The 17,267-nt window shown below is 43.4% G+C and overlaps 1 protein-coding gene across 1 annotated transcript in view; it reads right to left on the bottom strand.

The window, feature by feature from the left end:
* Window positions 1-17,267, bottom strand: part of LOC115198696 (synapsin-3) — a 118,208-nt gene that overhangs the window by 28,218 nt on the left and 72,723 nt on the right. Inside the window, exon 7 of the mRNA XM_029760854.1 lies at window positions 2,539-2,601. Within this exon, the coding sequence (XP_029616714.1) occupies window positions 2,539-2,601 (63 nt within the window). The remainder of the gene's footprint in view (window positions 1-2,538; window positions 2,602-17,267) is intronic.

The raw sequence follows: 17,267 nt of genomic DNA, 5'->3' as shown, positions 1-17,267 counted from the left end.
ACAATGGGCCTATGCTAAGTGATCCATGTGGGAAGTCTATAGCACTCCAGGTTCCTGTAATGGAGGAAACCCAACCCAGCCCTTTATATGGAAAGGGGGGGATGAAGTTATAGGACGTGCTTCCCCCTGTGTACTGTGTGAACACATAGACTTGGCCCGGGAGGTCCTGTATTATATGTGAGGAGGGCTCCATTTGGAGCTAGTAATCACTCGCTTTGGTTGGCTGTTCACTGAACTGCATTGCTGTTGAAAGTGTGTGAGCGTGTGTGTGTATGTACACACACACACACACACACACACACACACTTGAAGTCAGAAGTTTACGTACACTTAGGTTGAAGTCATTAAAACTTGTTTTTCAACTACTCCACAAATTTCTTGTTAACAAACTATAGTTTTGGCAATTCGGTTAGGACATCTACTTTGTACATGACACATAATTTTTCCAACAATTGTTTACAGACAGATTATTTCACTAATAATTCACTGTATCACAATGCCAGTGGGTCAGAAGTTTACATACACTAAGTTGACTGTCTTTAAACAGCTTGGAAAATTCCAGAAAATGATGTCATGGCTTTAGAAGCATTGCCTTTAAATGGTTTAACTTGGGTCCACAAGCTTCCCACAATAAGTTGGGTGAATTTTGGCCCATTCCTCCCGACAAAGCTGGTGTAACTGAGTCAGGTTTGTAGGCCTCCTTGCTCGCACACACTTTTTCAGTTCTGCCCACAAATTTTCTATAGGATTGAGGTCAGGTCTTTGTGATGCCCACTCCAATACCCTGACTTTGTTGTCCTTAAGCCATTTTGCCACAACTTTGGAAGTATGCTTGGGGTCATTGTACATTTGGAAGACCCATTTGCGACCAAGCTTTAACTTCCTGACTGATGTCTTGAGATGTTGCTTCAATATATCCACAATATTTTTCTTCCTCATGATGCCATCTATTTTGTGAAGTGCACCAGTCCGTCCTGCAGCAAAGCACCTCCACAACATGATGCCGCCACCTCCGTGCTTCACGGTTGGGATGGTGTTCTTCGGCTTGCATGCATCCCCCTTTTTTCCTCCAAATATAACGATGGTCATTATGGCCAAACAGTTCTATTTTTGTTTCATCAGACCAGAGGACATTTCTCCAAAAAGTATGATCGTTGTCCCCATGTGCAGTTGCAAACCGTAGTCTGGCTTGACGGCTGCGTGGTCCCATGGTGTTTATACTTGCGTACTATTGTTTGTACAGATGAACGTGGTACCTTCAGGCATTTGGAAATTGCTCTCAAGGATGAACCAGGCTAGTGGAGAATTTTTTTCTGAGGTCTAGGCTGATTTCTTTTGATTTTCCTATGATGTCAAGCAAAGAGGCACTGAGTTTGAAGGTAGGCCTTGAAATACATCCACAGGTACACCTCCAATTGACTCAAATTATGTCAATTAGCCTATAAGAAGCTTCTAAAGCCATGACGTAATTTACTGGAATTTTCCAAGCTGTTAAAGGCACAGTCAACTTAGTGTATGTAAACTTCTGACCCACTGGAATTGTGATACAGTGAATTATAAGTGAAATAATCTGTCTGTAATCAATTGTTGGAAAAATTACGTGTCATGCAGAGTAGATGTCCTAACCGACTTGCCAAAACTATAGTTTGTTAACAAGAAATTTGTGGAGTGGTTGAAAAATGAGTTTATGACTAACCTAAGTGTATGTAAACTTCTGCGCACCCTGTGGTGGTGCCACTTGCTAATGACCCACTTAGCAAATTGTTATGCTGCCTGCCCGGTACCTGGGTGCACTGAGGCGAACAGTCACATGCTTGTTTTAATCCTTGTTGTTATTTACAATGGTCTTATCAGAACAATTATCTTGGGGTTATGAGGCATGAGACGGCTTCTCTCCAGAGTTTAAAATGTTATATTCAATGGAGGACGGAATTATCAAACATGGACTGTAGAACAACATGGTGAAACAAAGAGGAATAGGATAAGGAGAAATGAGGATAGGCATATTCAAGCTTTGTCTATTTTTTGCACTGCTGCTTTGTACTGCTGCAGACTAACACTTACAGTAGCATATCCAGGCTTTTATGAGGTAACTAGAAGAGAGGTCTCCAGATCCTGACGCTGATCAGCTTGCCGATGCCCATGTCATTCCCACATCTCCTCCCTAACTCCTTATGAACATGTAAACCCCCTGAAAAAGCCCCCAAGGTCCCTTCCTATCAGATACACTGTGAAATCATGGGTTGCAGCTTCACACCCTTCTCCACCTCCTCTCCAAGACTGATAGTCTGCTTATGGAAGGGATGTCATGCCATCATCACACTCAGAGATACACTGAGAAGAGATAAGGAGCCTGGTCTGTTATGTACAGCTCAACTAACTGTACAGTATGTGATAGGTTAGCATAACAAACACAAACAAATCAAGACCATACATGCAATGGTGAGATGGAGAGATGAGCAGCCAGGGAGTGCCCAGACCTTAGTGGTGGTGGTGTGTGTGTGTGCGCATGCGTATCAACGTCGCAGGGAAGCTTACCTTGCCAATGCCGGCGTGGGCATGGCCCATCTTGACCACCACAGGGAACGTTGGTGTTGTCACCTGGGAAAGAAGACAAAGTAGAGTGTTACCACAGTCTGAAAAACCACTGGCAGAGGAGAGAACATGCAGTATGCATTAGTCCTAATACCAACTAAGTGGATGGAGGGTTTCTCTGAAGAGCAACCTTGATATCGTAATGGGTAGCGTGCTAAGACTGAAGCTGGGAAAGCATTTTAGAGCTACACTGAGGTCCAAATAATTATAACCAGTATCTATCTATACCTAATTTGATTGACAAGGGCTCCAAGACTATGGCTTGGCTATGATTGAACTGCACTGTCCATGTGAGTGATTGACTACTAAAAGCAAAACACAAGTTCCTCCCTAAATTTAATTGCAAGGCATAGCTCAGACCTGACGTATGGTATAGAATCAAAACCTAATTTAAAGTGAAAGACTTCTCAAAGACCATTATCGAACTACCACATTGAACTTAAAGCCACCCAATTTAGGGAAGCATGAGGTATTTTCTGAAAAATGTTGGTTTATTACACAAAAGAGAAGTTCTGGGAAACGAGAAAGAGCGAGACCAAAGCCACAGCTTCTTGGGATGGGTTTAGACAACCCAGCCCCACCGCAGACGTCATGGGCTTTCTCATAGCAGGGTGTGCAATGTGAGGAGGAGGAGGAAACATCAACAGATGACTTCAAACGTGTTCTTTAAACACATTCTTGCCACTGATAGATCCCCTGATACCATTGTTAGATGGAAATGTAATCAAAAGAGAGGGCTTATCCAGTTTGAAACCAATTTCTAAATCTCCTATTGTTTGAAATGCCACACAGAGATGATAGACTCACTAGAGCGTTTGCATCATCGTACTCTATGTAACAGCCCCCTTTAGTTAATTTAGACTGTATCAAAGCAATCACATCAGTTACATGCATTCCGACAAATGTACAGTTGAAGTCGGAAGTTCACATACAGAGAATGATTTATTTCAGCTTTTATTTCATTCATCACATTCCCAGTAGGTCAGAAGTTTACATACACTCAATTAGTATTTGGTAGCATTGCCTTTAAATTGTTTAACTTGGGTCAAACCTTTCAGGTAGCCATCCACAAGCTTCCCACAACAAGTTGGGTGAATTTTGGCCCATTCCTCCTGACAGAGCTGGTGTAACTGAGTCAGGTTTGTAGGCCTCCTTTTGCCTCAAATGATGTCAATTAGCCTATCAGAAGCTTCTAAAGCCATGACATTTTCTGGAATTTTCTAAGCTGTTTAAAGGCACAGTCAACTTAGTGTATGTTAACTTCTGACCCACTGGAATTGTGATACAGTGAATTATAAGTGAAATAATCTGTAAACAATTGTTGGAAAAATTACTTGTGTCGTGCACAAGTCCTAACTTGCCAAAGCTATAGTTTGTTAACAAGAAATTTGTGGAGTGGTTGAAAAACAAGTTTTAATGACTTCAACCTAAATGTATGTAAACTTCCGACTTCAACTGTATATTACACTAGGCAAACAGAGAAACCTGGTCAGTTAACAGTGTTATGGTGGTGTTAATAATATGGCATATCAAGTCGTGGTATGGTAAAAACAGTTAATTTGTCTATAAAGTATTCTGAGTACATTACCTGAACAACAAGAATGGGTTGTGTGTGTAACATCACTTAAATTTTTATTGCAATCTTACGGTACAATATAACATCAGCGTTATAAGGTGGGCCTGGGTATAAGAACACACTCTTCCTGACACACTCCGAGAGAAAACATTTAGATAAGCAGAGGAGAGAATTTCAGTCATAGCAGATGGCACACAGCCAGAGTATGCACACAGCCGTGAGCTCAGGCCTGACAGATCTGCTAGGGCAAAGGCAGCTGCTGCTATCGTTTTATCCACCCTTTGTCTGGCTGTCAGTGGACAGGACTGAACAGAACAGACCCCCGTCCGGATGTTGTTTGGTTAGTGCTTATCATCACAGCGCTCTACTCTTCGACAGACAAGGTTGCTAGGACATCAGTGCCAACCATGTTGAGAGATCGTGAAACTACAGCCCCAAGCTGTACAAGATAACACAATCTCCATAATAGGCTGAAATCAACTTTAGTATGTGTGTGAGTTGGAAGTGTAATTGTGAATTTATAATCTACTTTCAAACTCTGTGAGCGATTTAAAATCATGATTACACAATCCATTTACCCTAGTGAGTCAACCACTTGAAATCCCTAAAAATAGTACAAAGAGCTTCAGAACCCAGATAATAGGTATCCTCTGGTTTAGGTGAAACACATTGGCTCATAGAAAGACAAATGGACTCCTCAATGTACCTCTCAATTCATCATTTAAATTCTGAAGAATAAGCTACCTACCGATTAACAGTTCCTGACCATTTATGGTAGGTAGCTCCCTTTGTGGTAGGCATTTCCATTTTTTTAAATGGAAATCTCCATCAATGCCAGAGAAAAGCACATTCACTAAGCCTCAGACGCAAGCTGAATTATTTTGTATTCGGTACATGTGAGCTATGTAGCAGGGAGACACCTGATATAACATGTGTATGAGAATGACTGAGGACAGTGGTTTCCCTGTGGGGGCTTGTCCTAAAATGACAGAGGAGGTTTTGGGCAGGTAGATTTGTGGCCGCCAGCTCTGTCTGGATGTGTAATCTGCAAATCTCCCAGTCATTCCCATCAATATGGCAATGCCGGGAGACACGGTGTAGGGAAGAGACCACATCCTATCTAAATGAGGTTACACTGGCAGCACGGAACATCAGAAGGAAGATCAAATACGTCTGGGCACTAAACCTGGCATAAAACCCATCTCAGACTGAGACGTGCTTATGAGCTTTCAGACGGGTACATTTTGATTTGTCTCAGCTTTTGTTTTCTCACAGCTGCATGAATTACTGTACTTGCCTTTCTTGTTCCCACCCGAAAACCATTAACAACGTGTTCAGTATGTTCAAGTAATTGAGAAAACACACACACACAAAAAATCTAATTATATGGCCAGTGATTTCACCAGTCTAGGTTTGGTTTCACAACATGAGGTTGCCGTCATTTACAGTAACGCACCAGACGACCAGGTCTGGCACATACTTCAGGGAAGCCCATCCTTCGGGCCAAAACACTCAGTCATATATAAAAAGAAATGTGTGTGTGTGTGTGTGTGAGAAAGTCAGACAAGAGGATCATTTAGGGCCGAAGGCTGTCATGAATCACACTTCCCTAACCTCCAAACACCTCTGTGTCACTTTCTTAAATCCCCCCACTCCCCTCACCTCACTCAATTATAAAAGTTGAGCTCAGTGGAACGTTGGGTCGTTGTCATGCAGACAAAGATAAAACAATGAATATTTGTTTTTTTGCACCAGTCTATTGGACCCATGGAATTTTCCACAAACTAAAGGGCAGCACTTTGAACTGAGAGGGGACATGAGTCATCCAACGACCCCGCCTTTGCAGGTGCCATCATGTTGGACGAGGCTAATTGTCACGTAACATCTGTGCCCAAATAGCCATCCTAAGTGAATCACCACAGTTATAATGGAGGGACCTAAAAAGTTATTTGACCATTATAATTGCCCAAGGATCCTTGTGAAGTAGAGATCTGGGTCTAATATAATGTACAATGTTACAGTGGTACTGTAAAACATTTATCGTAAAACTTCAGATGTTGGTTGGCAATTAATAAAACAATGAGCGGCTAGACAAAAAGGCGATTTAAGAGAGCGGGTGAAAGGTCAAACAAAACACATTCTCCATAACATTAGCTAGGAGAGTGGCCAGATGGATAAGTACTTAGATGTACATTGTAAATAGGTACCTATCAAGCTCTGATTCGAGGGGGTAGAGTCATTCTAAGGGGGCGCATCAATTATCCAACGCAACACATGGTGCATCCATCCCCGCATATGTATGATCTCCTAATTTTTATGATGGCCGTTCAAAGCTGCCACATCAAGGAAGCGGACAGCAGCAAAAATACTTAAGCAGACAAGGGAGAGGAGGAGAGCAGGGGGACCCTGACCCAGGCCACTGTTCAAAAAGATCAGCCTGTTCACATAAAACCCTGCTCAAAGATTAACTTGGCCTTGAGAGACGAACGAAGAACACACAAATAACTGACTGTAATCACACACCTGGCCTGAGTGGATTTGATCTGCCCCTTTGAAATCAGCATTGCAAAACCTCAGAACTATTCCCGTACTATACATGCATGTGCTGTAGTAACTTGAAACGGTGTTCTATGGATTGATGAAACTTTTACAAAATCAAGATCAAATCTGGAAGTTGAGGATTAATATTTTCCATAGAAATCTTAACAGGTGAGTGAATGGATGAATAACTACATATTCCAAACCAGACTGTCAGAACATCCTCTTGTTCATCAGGTTATTCAGTGGTTTCTCCGAGGTCTTTGATTGTGCTTGGTGTGGTAAATGCACAAGAGTTTGGGCATCAAGAAAACACTCTTAACCTAGAGCCAACCATCTATCGTCGCCATCTTCAGACCCACATGTACACTTTGTGAACTTCTTTGTAAGCAAACTTCATCATAGCCAAGTCACTAGACAAGATAAACGTGCCACGGCCTTTGTAGTTGTACTTCCAGAAAATAACTGAATTAAGTCGTAGACATAACACACCTCTCCCAACGTGACACTGGCATGACACACTGTTCCCAGAAGAAAGTGAGAGACCAGACGACACACCGTTTAAGTTGTATTTACAGTAATGGTAAGCCTTGTGCTACTGACGAGCCACCGCAAACTATACATCACATCGTAAGTCAGACTGCTAATGGGGCATGATAATTATTGTCATGGAATTCAGGGTCATCTGGCTTCCATTGGGATCCATCCTGATCGGAGTGTGTTTCCATGAGGGAAACATCTGTCTGGAAAATAGAGACTTCCATCCCTAGTTCAGTAAGTGTCATGCAGCAGGGCTATTAGTGCTAATCAATTCACTAACCTAGCTACATTTCAGCTGGCTTCTACATTTGAAAAAAAGTGAGAACCAACATAAATGGGACAGACGGGGCCTTTGGCAGCGCCAGTCCTGCAAAAACGATCAGTGCTGCAGGGCATTCCTCTCTGTCTAAAAGGGAAAGATGTCACATTCCCATTTTCCAGGGTTAGGCTACAATACACTGGGTCTTTGGAAAAGCGTCTGCATAAGTAAGGAGGAAATGTATGCAATTACACCCAGAAAAGTCACTCGATCCTGGGATCAGGAAAGCTGTGAACCTCTGGTCATTGGCCCTCAGAGGCATACATAGAGAAAATATTGTTTGATAGCAGAAAATGTCACTTTTATTGGAGTTCTAGTTCAAAACATTATGTTTCTGCCCGAAAGGTCTTCAACAGATAGTTTGGATGAGGAATTGGCATACAACCAGTTTTCGCATCAGTTTCATGATACCTCCCATCAGTTTCATGTACACAACTTGACAGTTTATGTAATTACTCATACCTCTTGTTGTGATGCAGTTGTTGATTTCTCATGTTTTATGATGTTTAGAAATTGCAGTAAAAGTTTTTGCAAAGTAAAACTTTTTTTTTTATGAGCCTTGTCCAGAAGTTGAACAATTTGAACGACTTTCCCAATTTCATGCAAGCCCATAAACACATTACATGACAGATTGCTGGGCGTTTGTCTTTGCACAGCTCTGATGGGTTTTTCATTTATACAATATGCTAATGAGGCGATGGGCAAAAATAAACATTCCAAAAGTCAATTTGGCAACGGGAGTTTGGAGCAGATGGTCGAGGTCCTGGTTGCTGATAGAACAGACGACTGGTACCACAAACTTTGTTTACTCAATTTAAAACGGGGTTCAACAGGCAATTTGCACTGAGAGGGTTTAGAAAGTTTCATTGAAAGTCAGAAGTAGGCCTTAAAACAGTTGGTAACAGTAAATTATCCACTTTTGCAAACAGGGTTAAGATGTGATAGGACAGCCAAATTGAAATACTCTAGTATCCCTCCAAAATACTGATCAATGAGGGGACTACAGTCACACAACAACACAACTATTTAGTTGTAGTGGCACGTAAGAGAACTGGGAAGTGTGTTATAGTGAAGGCCTAAATGAGGAGCAAAGGAAATGGATTTGAACCCCCCACACCCTGCCCTTAAAAGCACCATTCCCTCTAGGACTAATACACTGTAAAAGTCAAATCCATATTCAGAGCCAAAACCCTAAAGTGGCCCAATGGATTAACAAATAAGGAGAGAAGAAAGAAAGTGGGCTAAGCAAATGAAACAAGGCCGGAACATAGAACAGGTGCCAATACTGTGGAGTTCTATAGGCCTCTGGAAAGTGACGGTTTCCTTCTCTATTAACATCTGTCCGGATGAGGAAGTACAGACCATAGAGTCAAGAATCCCCCCAGCTAGAAGGGAAACGAGAGAGTTGTTCTGACAGCCAGGAGTCCCAGGACACACAGTGGATGTAGTAGATTGGTGTTGCCTCTGGAGATTTATCGAACAGGAAGAGAAGGGCTGTTGGGAAATCCACCACTGAGTGGCCACTCAGACGTAGCAGTCCGCCACTCAGAGTTCAATGGGAAAGCCGACGAATGAAGAAAGACCGTTTCCAGGTTGGGACTCTGCCTGTAGGTCCTCAACTTACTATAATTTAGTAAGTATTGTATTTGCGAGCATAACTACCGTATAAATGGTGTTGGGCTGAATTAAATGAGTTCAGATAATGTAAGACTGAATTGAAAAATAAACATTGAACCAATTGGGTGATTCATGGCATCGATCAACTGCCATAGATTCACTGAGCTGAAAGTCGTACTGTACATGCGTTGTTGATTATCACTTAAATGTTCAACCTACATTACTGTGTGAATAACATACACAGCATGATATAGCCTGATAACATGCAAGGTCCATTACAAGGTTATTAGCACCTAAGGCGGTGTGAGATAAGCCTAAGGGAAGGGCGAGAGTACTCTCCTGAATTGATGACGTTGTTGTTACCAATCGTGCTAATGCTCACTTTAGGAAGCGTGGGGCAAGATTTAGAGCTTGAACAAGCATGAAAATATGATTGATATACAGTGCCTTCAGAAAGTATTCAGACCCATTGACTTTTTCCACATTTTGTTACGCTACAGCCTTAAAATTGATCTTTGCCTCGATTCTGACTAGTCTCCCAGTCCCTGCTGCTGAAAAACATCCCACAGCATAATGCTCCCACCACCATGCTTCACCGTAGGGATGGTGCCAGGTTTCCTCCAGATGTAACGCTTGACATTCAGGCCAAAGAGTTCAATCTTGGTTTCATCAGACCAGAGAATCTTGTTTCTCATGGTCTGGGAGTTTTTAGGTGCCTTTTGGCTAACTCCAAGCGGGCTGTCATGTGCCTTTTACTGAGGAGTGGTTTCTGTCTGGCCACTCTACCATAAAGGCCTGATTGGAGGAGTGCTGCAGAGATTTTAATTGTATTTAACTAGGCAAGTCAGTTAAAAACAAATTATTATTTACAATGATGGCCTACACCCGCCAAACCCTAACGACGCTGGGCCAATTGTGCTCCGCCCTATGGGACTCTCAATCACGGCCAGTTGTGATACAGCCTGGAATCGAACCAGGGTCTGTAGTGACGCCTCTAGCACTGAGATGCAGTGCCTTACACCGCTGCGCCACTTGAGATATGGTTGTCCTTCTGGAAGGTCCTGCCATTTTCACAGAGGAATTCTAGAGCTCTGTCAGAGTGACCAGGTTCTTGGTCACCTCCCTGACCAAAGCCCTTCTCCCCCGATTGCTCAGTTTGGCCGGGCGGCCAGCTCTAGGAAGAGTCTTGGTGGTTCCAAACTTCTTCCACCTAAGAATGATGGAGGCCACTGTGTTCTTGGGGACTTAATGCTGAAGAATATTTTTGTTACTCTTCCCCAGATCTGTGCCTTGACACAGTCCTGTCTCGGAGCTCTACGGACAATTCCTTCGACCTCATGGCTTGGTTTTTGCTCTGACATGCAGTGTCAATGGTGGGTTATATACCTTATATAGACAGGTGTGTGCCTTTCCAAATCATGTCCAGTCAATCGAATTTACCATAGGTGGACTCCAATCAAGTTGTAGAAACATCTCAAGAATGATCAATGGAAAAGGATGCACCTGAGCTCAATTTTGAGTCTCATAGCAAAGGGGCTGAATACTTAGGGAAATAAGGTATTTATGTTTTTATTTCTAAAAATCTGTTTTCGCTTTGTCATTATGGAGTAATGTGTATAGATTGCTGAGGATCTTTTAAAAATGTAATCCATTTTAGAATAAGGCTGTAATGTAACAAAATGTGGAAAACGTCAAGGGTCTGAATACTTTCCAAAGACACTGTACATAAGCCATCAAAGGTTATGGTCATTTTGTGCAATATTAGCTCTACCCTCTGACCTATACTGTATTTCACAAGATTTATTGCCAAGTACATGTGATCATACACAAGGGAGTGCATGCATGTAGATGTTGGCTCTTACTCTACCACACACCTGAGGAAAACAATAGAAGGAACAGGCAGCTCCTTTTGGCAAAAGAGAGGAATCTTCTGCAGACTACACAAAGCTAGAGCCCAAATCTCAGCACAGCCACTGCTTTCAACGAGGCCCCAGTACAGAGGAAGAAAGAGAGGGAAGGGAACATCAAGGGGGGAAAAAAATATTTTGGAACAGCTGGATGCGGCACACCCCGGCTCTATTTATACCGGCAGAAGGGAACGAGAGAGCCAACTTCTACCGTAGAATGAGTCCCGGGCAGCTGGCCAACTCGCTTTTGATGTCTCACTCAGACCAAACCCTGGCCTGGCAGCTCCATCCTCATAGCCCAGGGCTGCTCTACTTCCTCACCTGGAATAGGGCTCCGTTTAGCATGGCGAAGGAAACGGTTTGTCTAGAGAACATCTGAGTAGAAGAGTGGTCGGGTTCGCCTGGCCTGACCTCTTTTTACCCAGGATGGGCTGGATAGGGCATACTGTATAAGGAGAAGTGACAGGGAGTCACTCAGGGACAATGGGGCGCTACAAGGAATTGCAAGTGTGGTGTGAGGGTTTTGAGTGTGGTTTGAGTATATTGCTTCATGTCCAGTAAAGCAATAAATTGAGGGAGTCTTCTCAGTGTGCCTATACGCCCTGTCTCTAAAGACAACATTTATCATTATTGGGTTAGGGAAAAGCAATCTCAAGCTGCTTTCTCACAATCTGCACTTTGTATACTGTCCTTTAATACACAACCAAGTCTAATACTTTGCTTTATAACTGAATTTACAGCCACCAATTCACCAAATATATACAACACTTACAGCCACTTTATGACCAGTTGAAGGAATAAGACAAAAACACTGTTCCATAGTAATGGTGAGACTAAACATTTAGCGAAACTCTAAAAAGGTCTATGACATATTCTCTCTCTAAAATGACCTAGTCATCCTCAGTTCCTGTCAATTTGAGGACATTAGTGTGAAACAGCACAATGTTCCCATGATGCTGTGGATAAACGTTTGTGCAGGTTCTCCTGTGGTGCTGTAAATCTGGACTTGGGGTGAGCAGCGGTACCTCACACAGCAGTTTGTCCGGTAAACACCGCGGTCCACACACCCAACGAGCCGTGGTCTGGCCTGGTTCGCCACGACCAGAGGGGGAGCAGAGGATCAGCCATGCACAGTGACAGCATGCTGATGGATAAAGGACAGTACTCCATAACTCACAGGCCACAGTAAGCCCCACAGCCGCTTAGATCACCATTGACAATGGTTCAATGCTACCGCAAAAATGAAGTCCATGTGTTAGGGTTGCGGCGTGTAAGCCACGGGTCCTTGTAAATGCAATACATAGAGCTACAACATCCTCTATCTACGCAACATAATGTAGTGAACACATTCAGTGTAATTATAGTAGTGGGCAGATATTAATACCGTTAAGTCATACAGTGCGATATCATAGTGACCACATGCTATGGTATGCGTATAGGGAAAACAGCACCTAATAGGGGTATTCCTGTGAAATCATGTCTATATTTAGGTTCCCACAATTCCCTCAGACATATGGTTGTCGCCACGCAGTGTGACGTCTACATCCGGTGAATCCACGGCCCTCCAACCTCCCTACCCATGAATCACTGGTCTCCAGTCCATCCACCATCCTTCACCGATTAGCTAAGCCCCCCTCCTCCTCCCACTCACCTTAACTGTTTCTGGGAAGGACTGCTGGTTAAGCAAGAGGAAACACACGTACTGGCCCATTTTAAACTGCCAGTGGAATCCTACTAGAACTAGATGCCAATGAATGCATAGGAGCACAGTGCATTACCAGTACAATAACACACTGGTTGGAGATAGCAGGTAGCCTGGCGATTAAGAGCGTTGAGCCAGTAACCGAAAGGTCGCTGGTTCGAATCCCCATGCCGGCAAGGAGGGAAAATCTGCTGTTCTGCCCAGTTAACCCCCAACAACTGCTCCCCAGGCAGCCCCCCGCACCTCTCTGATTCAGAGGGGTTGGATTAAATGCGGAACACACATTTCGGTTGAACGTATTCAGTTACGCAACTGACTAGGTATCCCCTTTCCTTCCCCTTTAGTGTCCCTGGCATGTTGCAAGGATGAGAAGGCTAGTCAACAATATAAAAAACACCCAATGACAGCGATTCCAGTTACTCATAAAACAGTGTACGGTTACCGGGTTTATCTTCTAGTTTGACAGCACATAGATCACTGGAATGGTAAACCTAAATGTCTAACAGCCCAGGCCTTTCAGTGGTCAGTCAATGAGACAGCCTTATATGACCAAAGTAAATAGAAATGTCATTTTTACTGTGCTCAGCATAGGACTGCCCGTTACCGTGACTACCCTGCATTCCCTCAGCCTCCTGGAATTCTAAGGAGCTATTTCCATACTGTCATGCGTCCTGTGTATCCCAACTGCTGTGGCGGTGTCTCATGGCGTAACGCAACATAGTCATTTTGGGGGTTTCTCTGACTGACGGTTTGACTGTACACCAAATATGTACTGTACAGTATCCAAGGGAGGGAAGAGGGACTCACAGAGCAGTGCTGGGAGCGGGAGTCCCATTGTGAGTGAGATGGAGAGCACAGGTCAGGGACGCGTTTCCCTTCCCTAGTAGTCAAAGGTCTCCATTGAACATGAACTGATAGCCATAATCTCACTGTTAGTTAATGGGAACAGTGAACGGACAGTGGTTTCACCATTGAGATAGAATGGGTATCACCATCAAAAGCTAAGGAGCTGTCTGACATCTTGCTTTGAAGATGAAGTGTTTTAAAGAGCGGTGTAGATGAATGAGCTGCTGATAAATACGGAGATGAAAACGTTTCCGGGTCACGATAATGCTTCCAGGTTTCCTAGTTGACCTCCTAGAGGACAGGAAGTAGATCCTAGGGTAGCTTCACAATCATCTAAACAATCGGCATCACACTGTGCTGACAGATCAGAGATAGAATGCTTTGACTTTATCGCACAAGAAGTGGCTTCCTTTTATACTGCAAAAAACTGACAACAACTATATCATTTAAGATTATGTAGTCTTCCGTGGCATATCGAGTAGCCTGCCAGCATGACATTTGATTCTGGGTGACAAGATTAAAGATTGAAGCCCAACACCTATTATCTTCACTCACAAATGAAGTCCGACACCAGTTGGCTGAATGGGGTGTTTGTTTGACCTGCAGGACCAGACGTCCAGGAAGTTTCAATTAAATAATCTCTCACTTAGCCTCTATTAGTCTCACAGGCCTGTTTGGCAAGCAGTGGAAATGTCTACCAATGTCTAAAGCCACTATATGTGAGTGAGTTAGCCTAAGTGAATTCTCTCAGGCCATTGTGTTTGGTTAGGGGGATGGAAGGTAGTGTAAACTTGAGCGTTGTCAACCTTCATTGGTTTTACTACCTTACACGATGTACATTGCTCATCTCATGTACTGTAGTATTTTACAGGTTCTTTTAAAATAAACAGCAGTAAAGCAAAAAGGGGGCCATGTCCCACTTAAGCACTATGGCATGGAGGAGAGGGAGTAGCGTAGGAGGACCAACAGGCAGGAACCCCAGTGAGTCATGCATGTTTGGATGCGATCCCCCGGAGATCCTCTCTCGGCGCTGCTCTCTTTTCGCATGAAAAGGTATTTCACCGCCTGGTCCCTTTTGTCATTACAGAACCACACATAGAGCCTTTAAAACACCTCTTAGCGCACAATGCCTTCCCAGGCTCCCCGAAGGCTGGCTGGGCAGCTCGCACTAAATAACAGGCACTTTTTCTATACATAGATTTTTAGAGATGAGATTGTGCGCCTGCATTATGCTTACAGTATGTTGGCCTAATTAGGACAACATTTCCAGAAGGTCCAATGCCGTTTTTTGTGTAAAGGACAGATGGGGTCATACGGAAACGTCATGAGTGATATCCCAAAGAGAGCATGCAAGGCTGCGCCTCCCTCCCCATGATATTCTCTTTTGTCACAATCTTTTTATATTAAGTGACTTCAGAAATGTTAGATAATAACTATAAAAAGTTACATTGACAAAGGTTTAAATCGAGGCCATGGTGAAATAAACAAAGACGTAATGTGGTTATTGGAGTATTTGTTTGAAGAATCCTCAGGGATATATCAGACGGAAATGGTGGACACCACCCTGATCCAGTTGAGAAGCTCAGTTAAAAGAAAATGATAAATGTCACCGCTAACTGCCCCCCCCCCCCCCCCCCCCCCCCCCAGAGAAAACGAATAAGTCTCCAATCTCTGACCCGACAAGGAATGCAACAAATATGATGACTCCTTCATGTTCCAACCTGACACAATGGCTCAGAGGTTACGTTATTAATGGTTAACAATGGCCTTGCATATCTCTTGTTTTCTTTGGATGCTCACCATGAAGTTCTGACATGCCATCCCATCTGCATATTAAAAAATGTATCCGATTAAACTGGACTTTAGCTGTGGTCATCTGATTCTATTCCAAAGTTATAAATAAACAAGCTGTGCATGACTGTCTAGAGCAGGGGTGGGCAAACATTTTGGCTCGAGGGCCACATCGGGATTTTGAAATTCAACAGAGAGACGCATATTTGGGGGGACCAATTGTTAAGATCAATTTGCGGGGGCCTCCCGAGTGGCACAGAGGTCTAAGGCACTACATTGCAGTGCTTGAGGCGTCACTACTGACCCGGGTTCGATCCCAGGCTGTGTCACAGCTGGCCGTGACTGGGAGACCCATGAGGCGGCGCACAATTAGCCCAGCGTCACCCGGGTTAAGAGAGGGTTTGGCAGGTCGAGATTTTCTAGTCCCATTGCGCTCTAGCGACTCCTGTGGCGAGGCAGGCAAATGCACACTGACACGGTCGCCAGGTGTACGGTGTTTCCTCCGACACATTGGTGCGGCTGGCTTCCGGGTTAAGCGAGCATTGTATCAAGAAGCAGTGTGGCTTGGCTAGGTTGTGTTTCGGAGGATACACGGCTCTCGACCGTCGCCTCTCCCGAGTCCGTACGGGAGTTGCAGCGATGGGACAAGACTATAAACTACCAATTGGATACCACGAAAATTGGGGAGAAAAAAGGTGTAAAAAAATATCTATATACACTACCGTTCAAAAGTTTGGGGTCACATCAAATTGATCAGAAATAAAGTGTAGACATTGTTAATGTTGTAAATGACTACTGTAGCTGAAAACGGATGATTTTTTATGGAATATCAACATAGGCGTACAGAGGCCCATTATCAGCAACCATCACTCCTGTGTTCCAATGGCACATTGTGTTAGCTAATCCAAGTTGATCATTTTAAAAGGCTAACTGATCATTAGAAAACCCTTTTCCAATTATGTTAGCCCAGCTGAAAACTGTTGCTCTGATTAAAGAAGCAATAAAACTGGCCTTCTTTAGACAAGTTGAGTATCTGGAGCATCAGCATTTGTGGGTTCGATTACAGGCTTAAAATGTCCAGAATCAAAGAACTTTCTTCTGAAACTCGTCAGTCTATTTTTGTTCTGAGAAATTATGGCTATTCCATGCAACAAATTGCCAAGAAACTGAAGATCTCGTACAACGATGTGTACTACTCCCTTCACAGAACAGCGCAAACTGGCTCTAACCAGAATAGAAAGAGTGGGAGGCCCCGGTGCACAACTGAGCAAGAGGACAAGTACATTACAGTGTCTAGTTTGAGAAGCAGATGCCTCACAAGTCCTCAACTGGCAGCTTCATTAAATAGTACCCACAAAACACCAGTCTCAACGTCAACAGTGAAGAGGCGACTCCGGGATGCTGGCCTTCTAGGCAGAGTTCCTCTGTCCAGTGTGTTCTTTGCACATCTTAATCTTTTCTTTTTCTTGGCCAGTCTGAGATATGGCTTTTTCTTTGCAATTCTGCCTAGAAGGCCTGCATCCCGGAGTCGCATCTTCACTGTTGACGTTGAGACGGATGTGCTTTTCTAGAAAAAACAAGGACATTTCTAAGTGACCCCAAACTTTTGAACGGTAGTGTATATAGATATCTTTTTTTTTATAGTAAAAAAATAAATAAAAGAAATGTAATGTCTCACGGGCTGGATTGAAGTGCCCCCCCAGAGTATACATATTGTACATGCCCTCCTGAACAAACAGGTTGATTATATAGGAAATAGTGATCAGGAAAGTGTATAATTCTGAAATAATAAATAGAATATTTATTTGCAGTGTGCCCCTTATTGTAGTCATAACA

Source organism: Salmo trutta, chromosome 8 (assembly GCF_901001165.1).
Source record: "Salmo trutta chromosome 8, fSalTru1.1, whole genome shotgun sequence".
Lineage (NCBI taxonomy): Eukaryota > Metazoa > Chordata > Actinopteri > Salmoniformes > Salmonidae > Salmo > Salmo trutta.
This window is presented reverse-complemented; position numbering and strand designations above follow the sequence as displayed.